Below are 24,963 nucleotides of genomic sequence, written 5' to 3'. Positions count from 1 at the left end.
GATGGCCTCCTTCATCTGACATATCCCACATATCATCAGGGCCGTCTTGAGGGTGGTGAAGCATAGCTAATGCATGTTGCTTTGTTGGGCTTGAATGAGAGATGCCAGGCATGCCTACAGTAACAGTCATTTGCATTTGGCTCTCATTGCTTGGCTACAGATTAGCTGAAAGGAGGGTGTGCCACCACTGTGAGAACAACGAGGAAAACAATTATGAAAACAAAATCTCAATGGGAAAGGAATTTGCACAGAAAAATACATTAAAAGTGCATCGCTTTATCCCACATCATACAAACTGTCTCTTTTGTCCTTGGGTGCAGCAGCAGAGCCTTTTGTTTACTGAAGTTATTGCAACAGGAATTTGTGCATGTTGACAAAGTATTGGAGGATTTGGACATAAAGCCATGACAGCGTTTGGTGAAAATTGCGTTGTTGGTTGTATATTAGTGATGATGGTGAATGCTCATGGCTACATTTTGTTACATTATCTACTACAGCCTCAGCACTGAAGGACACTTGATCCATTTTCAGGCAGGGATTCTGTTTTAACCTTGCATAGCTGTGTGGAACAGAGCTGTTCCTGTGAAAGTGTGTGGCAGCAGCAGCACTTGAAGTCATTCAAGTTAAAAGCCTCTGTGGGAGCTCAAAGACACGGCACTGCTGCAGCTCTGCAGGTTGTTTAGAGTATACAGGTATCGCGGCTCTCTGCTTTGCCTCTCAAATGATCTGCAGCTCTTCCTCTTCCCTCCCTGAGCAACAGCATCACATGACAATGACCTCATTTTTACATGTGTCTGATGAAACTAATCCTGGCCAATAGAGGTCTTTTACCTCCGCAGCACGATCCGTCCGCCGAGAACGGCCGGGCCAGGTGGCGATTGTATCATTGAGCGTCCTACCTGTTATGAAACGCAGCACACAGACAGTGCTGCTCTCCTGTCCTTTCCAGCCCCCGCCAGCTTGTCTAGTCATTTGCCCTTTTCATTTTCATTCCCCAGGCTCTTTATGGGATTTTTTTCATTGGATCATGATTCTCAAGGTTATTGTGTAGTTCAGTTTTTTTTTTTTTTTTTTTTTTCGCGAGAGGTGTGCATGTGTGTAAGCGCTCCCATCTGTGTGCCTGTGAAGTGGTCGAGCCCAAGTGAGAGTTCTTGTCTGGCTGAGCTCAGGGCAATTTAATTTCCTCTCCTGCGTGCTCTCATCTCGCATATTGCTGTTATTACTGCTGATGTTCTGATCCCCAGTGAAGTTCGAAGGGAAGGTTTCCCTCCCCTGAGAGCCAGAAGGAATTTTAACTGCATTACCTGTTTACGTGGCTAATATGTACAAGATGAACATGGCGTCTGTTGCAGCTCCAGGAATGAACTCTTCCAGTTGGAAATGGAGCAGAAAGGCAACTTGCTGCACACACATGAGAACCTCCCTGACTCTGTTTCCTTTTGTTTTGCCCCTCTCGTGCTTCCTTTGAGTGCACTGCCTCTGCTGATGGGTTCATTATTCTTCCTCTCCTCCTGCATGTTTAGTCTTTTCCTTTCTCCTCCTCTCCACCCAGGGGTATTGCTGTGCATATGCCTGGTGTTGATCGTGGCACAGGAAAGCCTGTTGATGACTGTCTCCATGGAAATGTGGAAGAATATCTATATATCTCTATGAAAGAGAATGAGAACTCTTTTCATTGTTGTTTGCTTTTCTTTTACCCTCCTTGTTCTTGTGTTTTTGTTTTTTTCCTCCTCCACCTCCCCAGATACCAGCACTGAGGTTTCTCGCTGGCTCCACCTGGTCTTTATTTCTAGGCATTTCCTTGCTGCTTTCAGGACCGAGACAGTGCGTGTGTGTGTGTGTGTGTGTGTGTGTGTGTGTGTGTGTGTGTGTGTGTGTGTGTGTGTGTGTGTGTGTGTGTCTGTGTGTGGGTTGAGGAGGTGCTTGGACAGAATTGGGGGCTACTGCTCTTTGTTGACACAGCAGGTGTTGGTTTGGCTCCACAGTGGTGGCTTTGTTTGTTCCACCTTCACTCTTCTTAAGCACAGGAAGGGCAGAACAGCACAGGCTGCCAGGCTGAAGGGCATCGCAGAGATAAAAGAGAGGGTGGTTTTCTCTTTTCCATATACTTTGGTTGGTTCACTGAGCACAGCCTTTACTTTAAGAAAGAACACAACCATCATTTCAAGGCCTTTGTTTTATTTGTTTTCTGGAAGGACTTTTATTTTCATATACATAATTTTAAGCAGGTTTAAAGGTGAAATATGTGACAGCGAGTTGTCTAGAGTTGCAACAATTAATCCATTATCCATCAATCGATTATTAAATTAATTGCCAACTATTTTGGTAACTGATTAATCAGTTTGAGTAATTAAAAATACATTCTACTATTCAACTGTTGATCAATTAATCAAAAAAAAAAGACTACGAAAATAATTGTTAGTTGCAGCCCTAGAGTTGCAGGGAGTAGAGTTGTATACACTATAGTCCTACACTGGAAGTTGTTTACCTTTTTATAACTAGTGCTGCAGGAATGGCATATTTTTATCGGCCAACCCAGAAGTTAGCATCGCTCTGGTTCCCTCCACAAAAGCCAGTGGGCTTTCAATTGGATTTTGGATTTGTGCAGAAAGTAACAAAGGGCAAACAAAGGTTTCTGATACTTTTTACATGTTTTTTTTCAGCAAGATAATCTTCACAAATGAGCATCACTTTAAATGATTTTTGAAGCCTGAATGAAGTCACCAGAAGTAAAAAGCATTTAGGCTATAAACAAATTACACCCCAGTCGCATGACTCAACATCTGCCCCACTAAGTGACTAGCATTCGACGTGATGATGATTAATTTCCGGAACAACTGCTGTATTCTCTTTTAGCCACCTGTTGGCAACCATTTTTTTAAGTTATGTTAAACCCTCAAAATTCAAGAGTTACTCCATCAGCTGTTGTAATGTGTAAAGCAATGGGTTACTAACATATTTTATTTTTCCTGAGAACAATATATGAAAATCTCTTAAACTGTGCTCACCACAGACCTTATTTCTGGAAAATAACGAAAAATACATTCAAAAACCCATTGACCCAGGGGTGCAAATATGCTAACTCCTTTCAGGGTTTTAGGATTCTTTCCTGCAGTGCTCTATTTTCTCTCAGTGTAAAACTAAGCCCAAAACAGCCCCAAAACAAAAGCCCACTGTTCTGAAAATACACACTGCTTCTTAAAGATTATTAATGATTTCTTACAGCTCATAAATAGACACTTACAGACAAACACATTCTGTGAGCATTTTGATTAATTTTAGCTCCATGTAAAGTTAATAAATGTGAAATTGGAAATGAGCAGAATCACACAAGGCAAAACAAAAATAGATGTTTTGCACTGGAACAGAAATTTCAAAGGAGAGCATACTGGATGTAGTGTCAGAGAAGCCAGTATTTCAGCTTAGCATATTTCCATATTCTCTGGTGACATATCATGGTAATTTTATGATTTAGTACAGTAAATATATTACATATCTGTCCTTTAAGTTCTTAACTCAAACTTTTCTTCCCGCACTCCATGTCAAGGTGATCCTGTACTCAGGTGATAGGGCCTATGAGGACTACTACGAGCCCATGAAGGGCCGAGTCCACTTCAACTCGGCTGACCCCAAGAATGGTGACGCCTCCATCAACCTGACGGGACTGAAGTCGTCGGACTCGGGCACCTACCAGTGTAAAGTGAAGAAGGCTCCCGGGATCCGCAGCAGGAAGATGCTGCTGATCGTCATGGGTGAGTGGAACCAACCACAGAAAACAATATAGTGTTTTTTTTTTGTTTTGTTTTTTTTCCTCTTCACAGGGTAAATTCTCTTTCTCACTACACGCAGTTTAAATGCACTAAATCACACACCCTTTGCCCTCCTTGCCTGTTTCGATGTAATCCCTTCTAAAATTGAGTGCGTAACCTTCCTGGAGGCTGTAGAGCAGTGCACCCTTTTTGCTTCAATTCTAGATTCACCCTGGATGCCCTGTGATTATGTCTAAAATGATAATCCAGATTTTTTTGCTGTCGTGATTTGTAGTTATGTATTAGTCTTGATGAACAAAAATTATTTTATTGTTCCTTTTTTCAATCACAGCTCCCATTTTAAATCAACTGAATACTTTAAAGGGATAGTTTAGATTTTTTGAAGTGGGGTTATATGAGGTACTTGTCTATAGTCAGTGTATTATCTACAGGAGATGGTAGTCGATATGCCCACAGTGTGGAGAAATAGCAGGACTGCTGTTGAAGAAAGTTGCTGTGGACAGGGTTAACAGCAAAATGTTAGGTTTAGACACCTAAAAAAATCTATCAGTTTTAATGTACACTATATTTAGAATATTTGCACTGCTTTACCTTGCTGTCAGACAGACTTTTCCAATGGGAAACCGCTGTTATATGAGACAAATATCTCCCTCTCCAAAGCAACCAGTCTTTTGGCAAAAACAGTAGTTATACCTTACAGAACGCATGAGTAGTTGGTCTACTGCTGCCTCAATCAGTTACTTTGTTTCAAGAAATATTCTATGAGGAGATACTTGTTTTTTGATACTTAAACAGATACTTGAAGAGCCTGAATGAGTGGAATATAATAGAAATGCATCAGCACTGGATATTTTACTGTAAATAACTGGGATTTGATTGTACATCATGTTAGACTGGTACTGAACAATGATGATTAATAGGAATGAACAATTTAACAAAATACCACCGAAATGACTTCATAACCTAGTGCTGCTGCAATTTTTAGTACTGTAAAGATGCAGAGATGATCATTCCTAATTTCAAGTCAGATTGCAATCACAATCTGTCAAAATAATTGCAGCATGTTTGTTTGTTTGTTTTTTACCATTTTATGCAGCTCTATTAATTAACATGCAGCCTCAGCCTATGCTGTTAGTTTTTTGTTTTATACATGATCTGTTAACTGTACAGGCTTGATGAAATGATAAACTATGACACAATGACACTGACCAAAGTTTAAAAATAAGCATGAGAACAACAGATCAGCAGACTTGCTTAACCTCCCTCACTGGTGAGGAATGTGAAACTGTTACAGGGAGGAGAAGCCGACACAGCCGGTGTACAAGCAGTGATTCTGTTTTTTTCCCCCATGTTGCTTCTGCTCAGATCAATTTTTATGTAAAAATGCCTCCCTGAAGGCTGTGTCAGAGGTTCTTGGGTCAGCTGTAGCCACAGTTAATGATCAGATTATTTGTGGTCATTCATCTCTTTCATTAGAGAAGTGCTTAGTGGCTGCACAGTGCCACATCTGAGGAACCTGTTTTCTCACAGCTCATGTCTGTCTGGTTGAGCTAGTTGGTGCAGTGCAGTCACTTCTGTACACATGATATCATGTCAACAAGAACAGGCAGCCATTTTCTGAAGCCCGCCCCATCTTTAGAGAGGAGAAACTATTCTGATAACAGGGCTGCGATAAGAGCTCAGTACGCAGCTTATCCCACAACACACACTAATGCAGCGCATGTGGGTTGTTTTTCCCATATGCAAATACCAGGCGGGTTTCGGGAGGCGATTCACTTTCGACATCATTTAGTCAGTTGACCGATCAGCAAGGCCACTGTGTGTGAGTGTGTGTTTGCCTAGGGCGTGAATCATCTGACTTATACAACTCTGATGTGTCACCCATCTCACCCTGTGCAATAAAAAGCCAGCTGAGTGCATCGACTCCATTTCTGAGGTTTGTCCACATTTTTAAAGAGACAGGATGACACTGTTCACTTTAAAATGATTTGTATTGATCCAGGTTATTTATTTAATTACCTCTGCCTGTATTAAGATGTCAATTAAGTTTTCAAATTAATTATTTGCAATAGTGGTTATATTGTTGTAGTTTTCACTGTCAATATTATGAGAACATATCTAATATTTTAAAATATAGTTTTAAAATATGCTTCAAAACTATATAGATAGTTTCAAAACTATATAGATAGTTTTGAAGCAGGGTTTTATGAGGTACTTAACCATAGTCAGTGTATTACCTACAGTCAACAGTATAGTTGTGGTCAGGTTCAACAGCAAAATGTATACTTGTAACTACGGTGGCAAATTTAGTGCACTTTAACATGATGACAATCAATAATTGATGAGATTGGAGAAAAACATACATTGTTGGTTAATGCATTTTTAATTGGTTAAATCAAAAATGGCAAATTAATTAATCAATGATAAATAATTAACATCCAACTTATCACCTAAAAAAAGGGGCAATCTAAAAAACATCAGTGTCAGTTCAAGTGTGCTATGTTAGCTTTACCTATGTTACATTTTGCAGATTTTTGGCCCTAAATCATAGTTAAGAGTGGTAATAAATTCTTGACTATTTCTAAAACACCATGCACCAAATGTATTTAGTTCTCCAAGTACAAGATATGACTGCAGTGTTTTTGAGGCATTCATTTTCACTCTCTTCATTTTACCTCCACTTACTATCTTGCCATTACAGCTTAGTTCATAAGTACCTGTAATCATGGATAATGTACATGTGCGCTACATGCATGACGATGTAGCTAATTGATAGTAAAACAAAAATGCAGGCAAGACAAAACTTATTTTTATTTATTTATTGAAGTTAGTTTAGTTTAATAATTTTGTTAGTATTTTGTTAGCATTGGGTTTTATTTCTTTTTAAAAAAATATTCCTGACATTCCTCTGCATACCACTAGATAGAGCTTATGTACCACAGAGAATCTATGCTTTTAATATTTTTAAAGACAGGACAATAGTTGCATAAAGCAGTGGCTCTCAAACTTTTTTCAATATTGTAACATTTTTCAGCTAAGTGTCCCCTAGCCAGTGCAAAGGCTATATAAACAATACAATACAGCACTGCGTCATCAGTGTCATCTTGGTGAGGTTAATCTTATTAAAACATTTTCTTCCTGATACTGACAGTACTTTGGTGGTTCTCTTTTCACTTGCTTTTTCATTTACATCTCTGTTTTTTAAGCTGTATTACTGCTTCTTTTCAACCATAAATCCCATTTTCTCCGTTTTCATCTTTATTTAGTACCAAAACTATATATAGGCACTGAAATTGGCTTGCCACTCACATTAAACATGACTGAGTTTATTGCCTTCTTCTTCTCTAAGATTTTACAGCCATTACAATTTTGGACAGTTATTGATAGCAATGAATCTTGAATATATAATGTAGTTCAGTTTAACTTATTTTACATAGACTTTTTATTGAACTTGTCATATAATTATTTTAGGACTCGTGCATGACTGATATTTTTATAAACTATTTGATTTTTTGTTATTAAATGAAAGTTTGACACTCATGACCCATCCCTAGATAAAATACATCTGTCTTTAGCTATTGTGTGTGTTGTGTGCATGTGTGTGAGCATGTGCGTGCATGAAAGGGAGACATAGCTGGAGGCTACAGAGGCTGACAGGCTGCTAGCTATTGACCCCAGGGGCAGGGGTGTTCTTAGCCAGGAAACACTGACAAGGAGAGGCGAGGACATCTTGCCTGCTCTGCATTTTACCTTCAGGTTGATCTTGTCACAAGGTGGACGGTCCCGTGAACAGGGGAGACATGCGTGCATGTGTGTGCACAAACATGAACACACCTCAATTAATTTATACACTGGGTGCTGCTGTGGCTTGTCACAAACACTGTCATATGCAGCTACACACACACATGCTGACACATGCAGTGTACATGGTGTCCAGGTAGTGTACAGGAGAGAGTGTCCCTTGTTGTGTATTCTCCTCCGGTTGCAGCGGGACATTGAAGTTAACAAAAGCAGAGTAGCCACCTGCAGTTCAGCTCTGCATGTCAGCAACTCTCACAACTGTTTCTGACTAAACCCACCTATACGCTCAACAGCCAATCATTTAGCTCAGCCTGTCTCAAGTCCAGACAGCCCTCATTGCATCCAGGACCTCACCACAGAACTCAGAACCCAATCTTTTTAAAGGGGTAGTTTAGATTATTAAATGAAGGGATGTCTGAAGTACTTATCCATAGTCAGTACAGAAGATGCCAGTTGGCACGCCTTCAGTTTGGAGAAGCAGAGAAGTACCAGCACAGAAGCAAAAGCAATGCACTGCTGTGGACTGGGTCAATAGTAAGAGGCCACTTATAATAAGGTCCACTTAAAAAGAAGTGCACGCTATATTTGGAATATTTTCACCACTTAACTGTGTTGTCAGACAGCCTTTTCTGATGGGAAACCACAGTTATGTAATCTAATATTGCTCTTTCCAAAGCAACCAAATTCCATGGTTGAAGTCAGTCAATTTAACCCACAGAACAAGAGCTTTGTAGTAGGGCTGCACGATTCTAGCTTAAAATGTGAATCACAATTTTTCTCCCTAAGAATTGAGATCATGATTCTTATTTTTTCAACGAAAACATTTACTGCGGTCTTAAATGCTCATGTAAAAAAACACACAATACAGATGAATCACAATACAGGGGTTTTGGCTCAATATATTGCAATACTGTAAACATGGTGATGTAATGTATTGCTACTTTTAATCTAATTTTAGGAAAACTGCCAGTATAAAGAAACCACCGTATGCATAAAAGTTTATTTTTTGCAAACAGTGAAGATAGATAATGGCACTGCTTTCTAGTGGTCAGGGGTTGAAACACAATGCAAAATGAAACACTTTACACACATCTTTGTATGTAGCACAATGTCATTATACAGTGTTTTGAGAATCTATACAGTATCAAAAAATATAATATTACAATACTCAAGTGTATCAATATTTTCTTACACCTCCTAGTAGTCATACAATACCACAATCAAACTAAAAGATCAAGGCAGCAGTAGACGAGCAACTCCTATGTTTGGCAAGGTAAAATGACTGATTTCCTCTATGGAGTTTGATTAGTTTGGAGAGAGCAATATTTGGCTTTACAGCTGTCTGACAGCAAGGTGAAGTGGTTAAAATATTCTAAATATAGCACACTAATACTAATTTTTTGCTGCTGTTCCTATCCACAGTGGTACCTTACTGAGCTTTCTACACCGGTGCTCCTGCATGGGGTGTGTCGACAGCCATCTACTGCAGGTTATACACTGACTATGGATAAGTACTGTATACAACCCCATTTCAAATAACCCGAACTATCCCTTAGCTTGGCTGTAGTGCCCACTAGTTGCTTCGATTTCACATTTCCATTCAACAATCAGTCGTCACTCTGGTGTTGTGCACCTCCTGACCGCAGTGAATACCACAATCTAGCAATCCCTCTGTACTTATCTTGTCCACAAGATAGCCTTGTGCAACTCATAAATCTCCATTCATTGTTCGTTTACCAGCGCCAGGTTGGCTGTATCGCTCTGCCCTTTATCTCTCTGTGCTCCTCCAGCCTCTGTCACCTTCTTCTTTGACCTCATCTTTCAAACAAATAAATCTGCTCGTCGGACAGCAGTCCTAATATGAGGAGCTGCGTGTTACAGCCCTCGGACGCGTCGAGTTGACTTTCACCTTTAAAAGATGCATTCAAAATGTCATAGCTCTCTGACATTTACTGTGTGTTGTGTGAATGTGTAGGTGCAGCACATCAGCAGCAAAGAGCCGGCCAGTGAGTTAGGAGCCGTGCAGCCTTGGCCCCCATCACTCTGCCATCTGTCCATCAGCGCTTGCTTAATTTTTGCTCTCCCACTCTCAGTTTTACCCCCTCTGCCCTGACCCTGTGTGTGTTTATTAGATTAGTAGGAGCACTCAGTGCTGTCAGTCTACTGTTAATCCTTACGGTTCTGCCTGCAAAGCTCCCCCCCTCCCGCCTGACACCTGGTTCAGATCTGGAGAGCCCCCACTCCAGGGTTTTGTTGTTACAGACCCCATTATTACCACACCATGATGTCAGCTTTCTGTCAGCGGACACAGAGCACACTTGGACTGCCGCCGCAGATTTTTTCTATCCAAACATTACCCCTCATAGTCTCTTTCCCTCTCTCTGTTTCTCCTCGCCTGGCTGACTGTGTGTCTGCGTTTCACTGGAGTTGGTCTGCTTTTAATTTGGAGCTCTGTTTGTTTTCGAATCCCCCATCTCATCTCCTGCCAACACCCTGACTGACCGTGGAGTGTTTGCACACATTGGGCTTTAAGACAGAAAGCTCTGCCTCTGTCTTTAACCCTGAACGCTATGTGCACGTGCATTTGTGTGTCCAGCGGCACACGGCTCCATTCTTCTTTGTGATTATCCTGAGTGACAGCTCCTGTAATGACAGCAGCTGTATCAATTACTCTGATTACTGCTCTCATTACGCTGATGACTCCTGCTTTGAACAAGGGCGGAAATCAACTTCAGGAGAACACAATACACACACACACACACACACACACACACACACACACACACACACACACACACACACACACACACACACACACACAACTTGCCCACAACATAAAAGATTGAAAAATAACAGGGAGGCCAGCACGAGGACTGTGTTGTTCCAAGCTAATGTGACCACCTGCTTGTGTCTGCTATTTTTCACCTCTCTCCATCACTTTTCACCATCCCTTGTCTATCCACAGTGAAGCCATCCAAGCCCAGGTGCTACACGGAAGGCCCTGCACAGGAAGGCAAAGACGTTATTCTGAGGTGCTTATCGAGTGAGGGCACCAACCCCCTGCAGTACAGCTGGGACAAGACCAGTGACAGCAAGCTGCTGCCTGCCACCGCTGTGTTGGGTAATGGACCCTTTCACAAGCAATCCCAAACCAATAGAGAACAGTTTTCAAGTCCCACATGCAGGTCGTCTTTCCATTTAACACTGTCATCTCTTCATTGATGTGTCCTTCGACCTCTTTGCAGATCCTGTGGGAGGCACCATTAATGTGAAGAACGCATCTGCCAGCGCATCTGGTACCTACCGCTGCTCTGTCAGCAACCGTGTTGGCACTGAGGAGTGTATTCTGCATCTCAACATAACACCTCGTGAGTACCCAACAAACTTACTAATGTACTAACTGACCTGTTTGACATTTAGATCTGTTGCTCCACTGTCTGACTGCCTTTCAAAACTGCTGATCAGCTGGTTAATGTAATTACTCACAGTTGTACTTTTAGACTACAAAATCTTGCTACTAGGGCAGTACCATGTGCGGGTACTTTTCGTTACGTTTGTAACCCTACCTTCAAGAGGTAGGGGTGCAAACACCAATATATATGCATATGTATGTATGTATATGTGTGTGTATATATATATATATACATATATAATATTTGTACTTTGATCTAAATGCTAATGTTAGCATGCTAACAGCTGCTGCTGATGTTTAGTAGGTGTAATGTTTGTCATGGTGACGATCTTACTACTACATCTAAGGCTGGTGGGAAGTCATTAGTCTGCCAGTATTTGATTCAAAGTATTGCCTAACAATCTACTGTATGTATGTGCTGCATCTAAGTTCAGGCTAGATTATACTATCAGGAACTACTTCGTGCATTTATTGTAAATTTTTGACATATTCACTTTAGTGCACATGCATACTTTTTATGCACCTGCACTGGTAGTACATTTATTAGTGTTAGCACATGTACAGCCACAGCTCTAGTTTTACATATTTCATTAACCACAAATAGAAAATGAATGTGATGGCAATAAAAACTTGCCGGTTTATAACGGCTAAAAACAGAAAATGAATGGGCTTTAGCAAGCCGAGTGCCAGCTTCTGCTTGAAACGATGTGGTACCACACTGACAATGTTGAGGGTTTAGGCAGTGTCAGCATCTTACTGAGATGCCATGGTACCACATTCTGGTCAAATTCTACAGCATAGGGCAGGTGTAGCTAAGTGCTGGAGCATACTGTTCATACAATAGCATGGACACTTCAGTATTGATTTTAGTAGAGTAAAGTTTTTATCAGCTCAGGACCGCTATCATGTTAGTGTGTTGTTTAAGCTGCTGCTGAACTTCAGCACTTCTTTAACACCCTTTGATCCACTTTCTGTTTCAAACTCGTCCTTAAGGGCCAGACATAATCCAAAATGGACTATGTTTCTGTGTAGATTAGGTTTGTTTTCTGCATATATATGCGTAAATGAAATTTACATAACACTGATCCCTGCGGTTATGCAGATGTGCAAAGTGTAATTTGCGCTTCAGAGGTTGGAGGATCTCTTGATTGACATGGGTAATTACACTTGGAAATGTTTAACTTTTTCAGCATAGTTACCTGAGAAAAGATGCTAGATGCTAGAAAATGGTCTCTCACTCATTATGAGTCATGAGCACCCAAAGCCATAGTCAAAGCACCACTTTGCCTTAGAAAATAATCCAGCTCTATATTTTGTGGTCTTTTTTGGACACAGACCCTTAGTTATGCTTAAGTCATCGTGACCCAAATTATATTTACCAAACTGTCCACCCCTTTTCTTCTTGTGTTGTCCAGCCCCCAACACCGCAGGCATCGTTGCAGGAGCCATAATTGCTGTGCTTCTGATCCTCATCATTATTGCCATCATCCTCTTCTGCTGCTGCCGCGCCCGTCACAGGAAGAAGTACGAGAAGGAAATCTGCAATGAGATCAGGTACACTCACAGAAACATCAATGAGATTTGGCTCACAGATACACAAAGCTGCCGTCTGATGGAAGAATAGTTTGAGGTACTGTTTGCTTTTTTGTTAGATAATGAGAAATGTGTCTGAGGCTGTATAATACTGGATTAATTGTAATGCCATAGGGAACATGTGATTATTACTCTCATCTCCCAATGTAGTATAACCTGTGGTCATCACATACACACACATTAACATGTCTCCAAAAGCCCCAACAACCGTGAAAATGGTTTTTCTCCATCAGCGTTTTTCTTTTTTTACCCCTCCTCAAATAAACAGCTGTGGTAATCAGTTTGAAAGCTTTGTTTGCTCTGTGGATCCTGTCTCATGTCTGCTGCTGGCTGCCCCCCTCACCCCCCTCCAGAGCCACCTACCCCAACCCCCCTCCCCTCGCCATCCAACTCTCCATCCGGCCCGTGGGCTCTGTACAACCCCTGGGCTTACTATCACTCCGCTGTGGACTGAATCTGTCTAAGACCACAATGTGACACTGCTCACGCTGTAGGACAAAGAGGATTAGACCACTGGTCCTGTCTCGTATACACAGACACACACATTCGCTGAAACGCCACAGCATGAAGCTATGGACCAAACAAGCTGCGGCCCCTCAGGCTCAGTTTGATTGAGCATTTAACTGGATTATTGCTGCTTATTAGTTGTTAATGTGGTGGCAGAGGGAGTAGAGGGCATAGCTGCATTTGGTTGTTCAGCTCAACCTCTACAGGCTGTTACACAGTCAGTGTAGCTGAGCAGTGCAGACGCTGCCCCGACCAATCAAACGGGCCAACTCCAATTATTTGTGCCTCTTTATTGAGTCAAATCATGTTTCGCTCTTGAAATGACTCATGCAGACTCTTAGAGTATTCATTGTTTTCCTCACTGTGGGCAGCAGACATTCCAGACTTTTTATATACCTGTGTATCACCAGGCTTCAGTACAGTTTATAGCACCCGAAAATAATCATTTCCCATGTTCAATTATTCTGACGTTCAGGTGAGCTAATGAAAGTGAGTTTACAGGGTAGAGTTGTCGCGATACCAGAATTTTTATTTGCAATACAATACGAGTACTTTTTTCTTAAAAATATGCTTTGATACGTCTTTTGATACCACAGCAAAAAGAACAAACAAACAACCTGCACACGGTGCTGGTACGGTTTTGCTATGCTGCAAGCCAAATTTAAGGCAGGACAGTAGACTGAATGAGCCCTGAGATTTTTTTTTTTATATACAACCCTGTTTTTTAAAAAAGTTGGGCTGTGTCTAAAATGGAAATAAAAACAGAATGCAATGCATTTTTTGGAAACGTTTTGTCCTGTATTAAATTTAATACAGTACAAATACAAGATATTTAATGTTCAGACGAATAAACTTCACTCATTCTGAGCCTGCAGCATGTTTCAAAAAAGTTTTGACATGGGCATGTTTACTACTGTCATACATCAGCTTTTCTTTTAACACTCAGTAAGTACTAATTGTTGATGTTTTGAAAGTGACATTTTTCCCCATTCTTGCTTGATGTAAGACTTAAGGGGCTCAATAGTCTCGGTGTCACATTTTGCCCTTTATAATGCACCACACATTTTCAATGGGAGACAGTCTGGACTGCAGGCAGACCAGTCTAGTACCTGAATTCCACAAGTATGAAGACACACTGTTGTAACATGTGCAGAATGTGTCTTGGCATCGTCTCGCTGAAAAAAGCAGGGAAGTCTCTGAAAAAGATGTTGTCTGGATGGCAGCATATATTGCTCCAAAACCTGTGTGTACCTTTCAGTATTTATGGGGCCCTCACAGATGTGATAGTTACCCATGATGCCATGGGCGCTCTGTTGTAGCCTCTGTCCCAACTTTTTGGAATTGGGGTTATAGCTTTTGCACTTTCAATACTATCAAATGTTAGTATAGTATTGGTTTTAAACATGTGGTATTGAAAAAGTATAGATACTTTGATGCTTTTGTCAACCTTACAACCTTTTTTTGTTGTCTAAATGTGTTGCTTTCTCTGTTTCCTCTCAGAGAGGACGTGCCCCCTCCTAAGAGTCGTGTTTCAACGGCACGCAGCTTCACCGTGGGCAGCCAGCGCTCCTCACTTGGTTCCATGTCGCCTTCCAACCTGCATGAGTATGCGCTGAAGCCGCAGTACGACAAGATCCCCTCATCAGAGGAGTACGAGAGGCCTCCAAGCCACGCCCCTCTGCCCCCACCCAGTGCTGCCAAGATGGCTGGCCCCAACCTCAGTCGCATGGGGGCCATCCCTGTCATGATCCCTGCCCAGAACAGGGACGGCTCAATTGTCTAGCTAGCCTGTCCTCTTTTATGGAATGGACTGTGCAACAAAGGGTAGGGAACGGAGGAAGGGAGTAGGACACAAGCCAATGAAGAAGGAGCAAGAGCTGGGGTGGGCTGACTCGCCTGACTTATAGCTCTTCATTATTTACAAATGGGAGTATACTCCTCTTATGAAGACCTGGCTCTGCTGTGGTGCTGAGAAGAGAAATGGAGTCGTACTGGAATCACAACAGAGCACATTAACTTTTTATCAAATGCAAATACAAAAAAAAAAACTTTTATGAATTTTACTTTCTGGACTTTCTCACTGAAAAATGGATATAAAGCAGAATGGTCAATATACAAATTATATTGTACATAAGTGAATGCATGTTTTTTTTAAATATAGATGGCCCTTGCTGTATGTTCAAAACAGATTCAGGCCCCTAATTGGCCAGATGTACAGCTGTATGCATGCATGTATGTATAGAATTGCAGCTGTATGTTTGCGTGAATATAAGTGTATGTGTGTGAATGGGAGTTTGGGAAATGTATAGTTCATTTATCATCCTATAATGCCTACATAACAGTATGATCATTTTCCAGGCGATCCACTCTCTAATCTGACAAATTTTTAATTCCATGAATTTATTGTAAAAAGTTCTGACCTTTGGACAAACTGAAAGACAGGCTTATTAGAAGAAAACCCACAGATTTGAATTAATCCTTCAACTCAGTTGAAATATGTCTATTTAGGTCAGCCGTTTTCTGTTGAACAGTTTTCTGTTTGAATTGTCCGGTCTGGGTTGGGGTGGGGGTGCTGAAGGAGTCTGGATTGGCTGGTGGTGAGGGGGTGGTTCAGGCCAAAACATCTTGTGATTGGGTGGATTATTGCTTCTTGAGTGATCTTAAAAAACAATAAAAGACCCCCATCCCTCCTCCTGAGATCTTACAGATGGTGTATTGGGAAGTACGGGGGGTTAGCTGGACAGCAAGGTTCACTGAGCAATCAGCTTTGATTGTGTTTGACTGTCAACAGGCCCTTAACCCCTGTGACCACCAGGACATTTTGGCCTTCCCGAACACACACACGCACCACATTAACAGGACCAGAGCACAGAGACTTAATCATCATCTGTACTATCAGTCACCCCATCAGATGTCCACCATGTGTAATCCTCCTTATTTGCATTACATCAAGCCAGTGTCTTGATTAACCTTCTCTCTGTGGTCAGTATGAAACCTTGCATGGCTTCTGTAGCGTTAATTGGACTTTTTGATGAAGGATCTAAAGCCTGCATACATGAAGAAAGTGCCCACAAAGGGAGACGAATGTGAAAAGCCTTAGAAAGCTGAAATGTACTGATCTGAATACCCTTTACAACTACTTTGATTTGAATACGTTTTGCAGTCTGTCAGTACTGGGTGGTATAAATGTTCAGTTGGAAAGAGTAAATTGCCATAGGACAGTCTTTGCAGTTTTTGGGTTATTCTACTCCTAAAGGCATAGTTTTGATCATTTGGTTTGGGGTTGTATGAGGTACTTGCCACTAGGGGTGGGAATCTTTGGGCACCTGCCGATTCGATTACGATTACGATTCAGGGGCTACGATTCGATTATAAAACGATTATTGATGCATCTTTATGTATATTGATGCACTTTTTCACAAACACATTTCTTTTTGTCTCACTGAATAAGCATTCGTCACTTGCAATTTTTAAAAACAGCGCATTTGTAATAAGAATTCATTTCGATTATATTTTATTAAACTATTGGAAATATGTGCAAACTGGAAAGTACCAACAGTAGCCACTAGTAGCCGCAGCAACAGCAGCCTGCCGTCTCCCCGACTCCTCCGTCGGGTGGAATCGAGTTACGGCTTCTCATGTTTGTTGTGTTGCCAAAGTATTTTATTTTAGCTCGACACAACTTACATATAACGTGGCTCTTGTCCAGTTCGCTTCCGCCGTCGACGTTGTAGAAGCCGAAGTGTTTCCACACGGCTGCTTTTAAATTAGAAGGAGCTGTTCGGACCTCATGGCGAGGTGGCTGCCGGTCGGCCATGTTTGTTTTCCGCTGTGCGCGTGTCGCTCCAGGTGCGCGTCCCAAAGTGTCCCGGCGATGACGCGTACCGCGCTTCTTAGTTCCACATTATTTAGAAGCTTCTGTATCACTTTAATTAACAGATTTAAATAATCGAAATTTGGACGTTTGTGAATCGATTCAGATTCGTCCACGTCCGAATCGCGATGCATCTAAGAATCGGAAATTTCCCCCACCCCTACTTGCCACTAGAAACGTGTATTAGCTACAGTAGATGGCAGTTGACACACCCCAAGTATGGATAAGCCGAGAGTCACACCAGCACATAAGCTAAGCAATGTATTGCTGTGGACAGGGTCAGCAACAAAAGGTATTTTAAGATGTTTTCACCATTTTACGTTGCCATCAGACAGTCTTTTCTTACAGGAAACTGCTTCTTAAATGAGCCACAAACTGCCCTTTCTAGACCAACCAAACTCCATAGGTGGAATCAGTAATTTTATCTCACAGAACAGAGGAGTTGCTGGTCTACTGCTGCCTCAAGCTATTAGTTTGTTTGAGTTTTTGTGTGACTCTGTCAATCTGACATATCTTTTAAAAACACCAAGGTCACACAATAATACAAAACAACTAACAGATTGAGGCAGCAGTAGACCAGCAACACCTGTTATGTGAGAGGTAAAACTACAAATTTTACCTATGGAGTTTGGTTGCTTTGCAAGAGAGCAATATTTTGCTTACAACGTAATGGTGGTATCACTTCAGAAAAGCTGTCTAACACCAAAGTGAAGCTGTGAAAACATTCTAAATATAGCATACACTTAAAGTGATATTGATTTTTTTTTCTGTCCCCAGCAGGACATTGCTTAGCTTCTGTGCTGGTACTCCTTTCTGCTTCTCCAAACTGGGGGCATGCTGAATACCATGCACTGACTATTGAGAAGCACCTCATACAACCCCACATCAAATTATCCAAACTATCCCTTTAAATTATTATCATTCTTACATGTTTTTTAAGTGTTTGGAAGCCCAACAACTTATCAAGCCTGCTACTTTACAGAAAAACCCAGTATGAATACTTGGAGTGGGCAAACTGTTTCTTTTTGCTCTGACGCCTTATTTGAGTCCTTATTTTCCGCCTTACACACCTCCCCTCAGTTCACATCTGCACAGCCCTCACAGCTGGATTCTGATAACTTCTATTGTGCCTTGTTGCCCCAGTTGAGTTGTATCATAGCACATCCACGAGTGCGCGCTATGCTTTGTGCAGTAGCATCACCCTGAGTGGCCATCGTAGCCCACAGCCCTTAGAGCAATATAACAGTCAGTACACATTGAGCCTATTGATTGTTTTCTGTTGCCTCGATCAGGTCAAGTCTAGGATTTCCCACACCCACCCAACTTATACAAATCCACCCCTAGCTTAACAAAACCTTTATCACTGTCTTAAAGCTTTGATTTTGTATTTTAAAACATGACTTCATGTTTTTTTTTTCTTTTTTTAATTTAAAAGTAAGTGATGCATTTTTTTTAAGAAAAACATAAATGGTTCTGGCTGTATGTATAAATATCCTGTCGAAGTAACCCTATCTAATCACCACACAGTCGAATGATATAAAGGTGATCATGTTTGTATGTATATGTGATGCTCTACCGTGCTGTGTTTGGCAAATCTATATCTAAAACAGAAGAGGAGGGGCAATTGAAGTCTCTCCCATCTGCATACAACTTTACACTGTCAAACAGCATGTGGTGCAAATGCTGCAAAAGTCCAATTTTGCATACAGGTGATACATCAGTCCTTCCCATTCATGTATGTTGAGAGCAAATAAGTCTAAATAACACGTATTAAAAAATGTCAGGGGACAAGCGAGAAAGTTTGTTTGATGGATGGATGGATACCTGGTAGCCTAAATGGGTGCTAATCAAAGTTCCACAGCACTGACAAGCAAATTAATTCCTGCAAGCTTGACCATTTCTTTTTCACATGTAGCTATATCGTTACCTTCAGGGCATGTCTATCATGTAAATTTACATACAGTAGCAATACACACAAACACACCAACAACAAGGATCACACAACATGGAAGCTAACGCAGCATATAACTTCCATGGAAAGCAAGAGTTATGACCTGCTACTTGTTATTAAGTTGGTTTTAGACAAGGCCTAATGTTAGCACCATTTCTCTTGACTGTCCCTCAACATTACAACATTAGTCTCAACATCGCCCCTGTCTGTGGGGATACCAGCATTAGCCATGCTACATGCTAACGTCAAATTCAACAGGATAACCTACAGAACAGACACTAAAGCAACATCAAACATGGCAAAACTCAGTCAGGCCACAGACATCCAGTAATGTCATAGATCCGTTATTGAGTTTGAACAGTTACACGATCCTCGTTGAGAAAGCAGTCTAGCGGAGTAAAATCTACTCACACATTGTCATCAAAAATAAGCCTCTTCTGTCCTCTGAGGATGGGGGCTGTTGGAGTGATTTGTGCTGGTTGTCCCTCCCACCCCCAAAAATAATGGAGTTGGAAGTGCTTTTCTTCTTATGAAAATAACACCAGGGACTGACCAACCAAAGACCATATAAACTAACCAACCAGAAGTTGTCAGCCCTAAGAATGACTGACATAACATAATGTAACACATTATGCTAACTTTAACCCCAACCATTGAGTTTTCCTAAACCTAACAAAGTGAACCCAACCAAACTGTGATGTGTTCACATTAAGTATGTGTTTATTTTTATTATAGTGGCAACAAAGGTCACCTGAATGGATCCACTTTTCACAGACGTTTATGGGAAAGATTACCTTGTCACCTGTATGCAAAACTCTACTTTGCCTGTGCACCGCAGCTATTTCTTAGTATAAGATCATGTTATTTGTAAGCAGATCGAAGAGACCGCGTTGTGTCAGTACAGTTTAAAGGCTCCCCTGGCATGATTGAAAGTTCCTGGCATTGTGCGAGTGTGTGTGTTGTAAGTTTGTGTGTGTGAATTCTTGAATCTAAGGGGAGGTGACAGTTGTAGAAACATCCTGGCCCAGGTACTTCCCGGCAGATTTGATGTCGCACCTATTTTCCAACACAAAGGAAAGCGAAACCTGTGCCCGCCTAGACAAAGAAATTACATCTGTCAGTTCCTCTTAAACACTACCGTGTGTGTGTGTGTGTGTGTGTGTGTGTGTGTGTGTGTGTGTGTGTATGTGTGTGTGTGTGTGTGTATGTGTGTGTGTGTGGAAGCGATTGTATTGTACATGAAGGGAGTTTGCTGTCAGGATGGGCCCCTGTAGAATTCTAGTTAGACTTTCACCTGCTGACAAACTGTACAGAGCTCTTAGGGAGATACTGTCCCTCTATGTGCTCAGAACATTAATGACAACTACTAACAATATTAACTGTAGCTTTGAAATCGGCGTACTAATATTGTATGAAGATCTCCTTTGAGGTTTGCACACTGTGTGAAAACCATTTTTTTCTTTTTGTGTGTATTTTTTTGTGCTGTATTTTTGAATAATAAAAGTCCATGAAAGTTAAAGTCTGTGTAAAGGAAAACGGGAGTTTTTCTTCTAAAAACTAAATACAGAAAATAGTTGCTGAAAACATGGAAAGACTGAGAACTACTGTAAGTAGTACTGAATTGTGGAGTTAGACTGGCAAACTGTTGTTCATGATTTTTTGGATGGACCTGAAACATGGGTTGACATGCGAATGACACCACCTCACCCTCCCTAATGGTTAGTTATGAGCGTGCCTTCGACTCTTTCAGTCCAAATCAGCCCAGCAGTTCACTTCAGCTCACTTCAGTTCCAACAACCTGATACAGAAGAAAATAAAATGCAGTCCCGTCGCCGTCCTCTGGCTCTGGTGGCTCAAACACTTCTGGACATGTCCAATAAAGCTGCTAGACAGAATGTCCATGTTTCAGGTCGTTTTCAGGTCACTGAACACTGAGACAGCGGAGTGGACATGCCTCCCAAACTGCTCATTTTTTCATGACTTTGAGACCTAATTTTCTGGCTACATGGTTAATAACACGTCTGTGGTGTGACAAACACATTTATTATTGCTTTATGCTATTTTTTTTTTTTAAATCCAGCCATGTTTGTTTATTTACAAAGGCAGGAGCAGCTGTTGACTTGAGCATGAGTAAAACTCAATTTCCTCTCCAGCAGTGCAGGCGAGCTCTCTGGGGACTCGGCCTCCTGCAGCTTTTTGACTGTGATTAATTTTAATCAGCGAGTGAATTCCACCCCTAACACCAGGTGAGGTGACTTTCTAACCACTTAATGACTGTAATTAATCAATGAAGCAGGCAGGCACAATCGCCGCCTGCCATCTGAAACGCTCGCCATTCAGCTCCAGCATCAACATGTGAACGTTTTGTGACCTGACTCGCCTACCAGCGCTGTTAACCCGATCACACTCGTCCTTTACTGTAGGCCTCTCTCTGACTCATTGTCATTCCCCTGCTGTCCGCTGCATTGTAGCCATTTGTTTCAACACTTGCTGAGCTTTTTTAATTACAGCCAATTTCCCCCTTTAGTTACTGTGGTGGGTAATTACGCTCATTGCAAGCCAGCACTAATCAAAGTTGTACAAAATTAGCTTTCTAATTAAGTATGCTGAATGATGTGAAATGCCTAGTTAATGACCGAGAGACATATGCACATGTTGGTGTGACATCTTTCCATTCTGATCTCACACTCTTCATATACTTAACTATATGCTGGTGATTTTGACATGTGGACAGATCGATAACTGATTATTAGCCCATAGCTCCACTGTGTGCAGGCTGTTGACAGCTAGTCGATAAAAAGACTAAAGCACTTAGTAGCAGTGCTAAGCGGACGTCCATTGCTATAATTGGATGTCAGTAATAGATAGGGCCCTGGAGCATTGATCTGTGGCTAGTCGAAGTCACTCATGGATCCTAATGGCTCCCCAGCAGTTCTGCACATCAGGGCTTCTCTTGCTCAGCTGCAGTGATACCAACGCAATCACAGCCGTGCTACAAATGGACGTGGCGGGATATAATGGCACTTTTATGGCTGTGCATTCAAAACATTCATTAAAAGGACATTAGTGATATGTGCTACCGCACGTGTGCAGATTAGATTTATAGACTAAACGCTGTTCTCTCATTGAATTAATGTACATCGAGTCATACATCATCCCTTGGTGTCTTCCAGTCTAATATCCATTTGTGACATTTTTTCTTTTCCCCATGTCCTGATTCACATAGCTGACGGGAGAGAGTGGTGTTGTGCTAAGCACCTGGGGATTTGTGCCTGCCTCCCACTTCCCCAGCTCCCTCCCTTCTGCCTGGGTAAGGTATTAATTGTTTGCAGAGATCAAGGAAGCTGGTATGGCAAAAAAAGCTCATTGGTTCTCCAGGAGGGTTTCCTTGGCAACCTTATCTGGTTGTACACAGTCTAAGCCGGCTGCTAGTGGGATGATTTATCTTGTAAAGTGTGATTCGCTGCCTGCTAACAAAAGAGGCCTCTAAAAGCATGGGTCTCCTCCTGTGTGACGTGTGCTGTCACAGACGTTAAGCTTTCTGCCGTTTTTAGAAAGTCAGGTTGGGAGAGGCTTGCAGGGGGGAATTCTGGGTAGGAAAGAGGAGTATGCATATGCATGAAGAGTGAGCTCCATCAGCTCCATTGGCACAGCAGTACATTAACATTTTGGCTCGGCGCTCTTAGCACTTTGGATGTAAAATGACAGATTATGATGTAAATGTAAGCTTTTTACAGCCGCATCAGATGAATGGCTAAGGAGCTACAGCCATTTTTGGACACAGTCCCTCTTGTTTCTGGTTGCAGTTGTATTTAGATTATATTTAAGTGTAAAATCATAGGATTTTAACTCTCAAGGAACTCACAAAGGGTAAAAAAGGACCCTGAAGTTTTCGTTTGGGTGTTAAAGGCAGGATATGCAGGATTTGGATTGGATGGCCTGGTAGCTCAGTTGGTAGAGCATTCACCTCGTGTTCTGAGGCTGTGAGTCTGCAGCCACCGTGTGTTTCATTACTGCTTGTGGCCCTTTGCTACGTGTCAACCCCCTGTTCTCTCACTCCCTTTCCCTGTCATATCTTCAACTGTCCTGTCTGAATAAAGGTGTAAAAGAAAAGGTGTACAAAAAAATCTCTGCCTAACGCAAACTAATTTAGACCACAGTAATAAACCATCTCGAAGCACTTACAAATCTAACTAGCTTAAATAGAGCCTCATCTTCACCAGCAAACTGTTGGATGGACGGAAAAGAAAAGAGAAGAAAAGACACAAGAGACGAGACAAAGCCTTAAAAGCCTTAAAAGATATGCAGAAAAAGTCCATCAATGAGAGATGAACCTGCAGACACACCATCCTGCAGTGTCTGCCAAGATAAATATCAGTTATGTAAGGTGACTGATTCAATAATGTCTGTGTTAATTCCCCTTTAGAAATAAATGTAATGTTGGTATAAAATGTTCTGTGTGGATTCAGGGTGCACTGTCGTATTGACATATTGTTAAAGGAGCCCAGCTTACTGTTCCTTATTCCTTCTAAAAGTTGATTTATTATTTCTTGCAACTCACGAACAGACACTAACTTGTTTTAGGAACATTTAACATAATTAAGTATTAGAGTTAATGAAGATAATGTTTCTGAGATGATGCTTGTCTGTGTGAACAGTTTATACATTTTACTACTGATCTGTTTACTGTCAGGCGTTAGTCTCATGTGATCACTTGTGTGTGTGTGTGTGTGTGTGTGTGTGTGTGTGTGTGTGTATGATCAAAAGACTTGGAGCTTGTCTGCAGCTAATCTTTCATACTACTGGACCCATCAGACTAATTTTTTGGTGCACATTCATGACTTCATGCTGAGGAACCTCTGTTATTAAAACGTTTGTAAAAACCTTGAGAAAACTTTTTTTTTATGGCTCCATGCCAGCAACAGCCATGATCAGACTCCCTTTGTTTTTGGCTCGTCCAGTCTATCTTTTGAATTTGATATCTGGTGTTGTGTATCATTTAGAATAATACAATACCAGTACCCTTAAAGTGATACTGATACAAATGGAGTATTTCATTTGAAACCTTCTCTTTTGTTTTGGTGCCACATCACGCCTGACTTCACCATACAGCAGACTTGACCACTTGGACTCAGGAATGAACTGATTAAATTTGGGTTGTCAGTGTCACTGTAAGCTCACTTGTGAAAGTGATTATCTCTGGAGCGCTTGGAGGGTATTTCTCTAAATTTGGTACACTGATTAGACTTGGTGGTCAAAGGTCACTGTGACCTCACAAAACATGATTTGGTCATTCTGATTGGTTCACTCTATTAAAATAATTCATCTGCTAATTATGACAAAATTTCACACAAATGTCTAATATGATGTCCTAGAGAGTAACTAGTTCCATGCAATGAAATAGCATTGCAAAATAAATTGAATTGTATCAGTAACACATTCTTAGTGATGAAACACAGTTCAAGATATGTTTACTTCTCAATGGAATTTTTACAATCAGGAGAAATATCCTTCAGCAAAATCCACAACAGTATCATGGAACTGTCTGAATTTGAATTATGACAAAAACAGTAACTAAAATTAAACTAAACTTAAAACTGAATCTAACTCTCTAAAATGTGACTTTAAAGGGGCAGTTCACCCCAAAATCAAAAGTACATATTTTTCTCTAGCCCAGAGTGCTGTTTGTCCATCTAGATTGTTATTGACAATTAATTAAGATAATCCATAGACCTCCAACTTTCATTCTATGGTAGAATCTACCATTGACTACTTTCTACTAGAAAGAAAGTAGCTCCTACATGAAATCACTCTCAACAAGGTCTGTGGATTATCTTGAGTAATCAGGTCATGATTTCTGGAAAGAGACATTGCTGTAGAATTTTTCACTTGTATTTTTGTGGCTCTTTGAGCACCACAAGCCGAGTGCCTACTAGTTCAATTGTATTTGAAAGAAGGCAGACATCTCTATGGTTAACTCTAAAAACCCAGAAACTCACAACAAAGTGGTTGTAAAGTATCCCAAACACAGCAAAATAATGAGAAAATGAGAAAA

At 41.1% G+C, this 24,963-nt stretch overlaps 1 protein-coding gene across 1 annotated transcript in view; it reads left to right on the top strand.

Annotated features, from left to right (window-relative positions):
• Positions 1-16,307, top strand: part of cxadr (CXADR Ig-like cell adhesion molecule) — a 52,634-nt gene extending 36,327 nt beyond the window's left edge. Inside the window, exons 3-7 of the mRNA XM_084730528.1 lie at positions 3,548-3,752; positions 10,537-10,692; positions 10,817-10,939; positions 12,399-12,537; positions 14,584-16,307. Coding sequence (XP_084586654.1) covers positions 3,548-3,752; positions 10,537-10,692; positions 10,817-10,939; positions 12,399-12,537; positions 14,584-14,866 — 906 coding nt within the window. The 3' untranslated portion in view covers positions 14,867-16,307. The remainder of the gene's footprint in view (positions 1-3,547; positions 3,753-10,536; positions 10,693-10,816; positions 10,940-12,398; positions 12,538-14,583) is intronic.
• Positions 16,308-24,963: the final 8,656 nt, after the last annotated feature.

Source organism: Lutjanus erythropterus, chromosome 11 (assembly GCF_056507025.1).
Source record: "Lutjanus erythropterus isolate fLutEry1 chromosome 11, fLutEry1.hap2, whole genome shotgun sequence".
Classification (NCBI taxonomy): Eukaryota; Metazoa; Chordata; class Actinopteri; order Lutjaniformes; family Lutjanidae; genus Lutjanus; species Lutjanus erythropterus.
The sequence above is the reverse complement of the archived record's forward strand: the minus strand, read 5'-3'. Positions and strand labels throughout refer to the sequence as shown.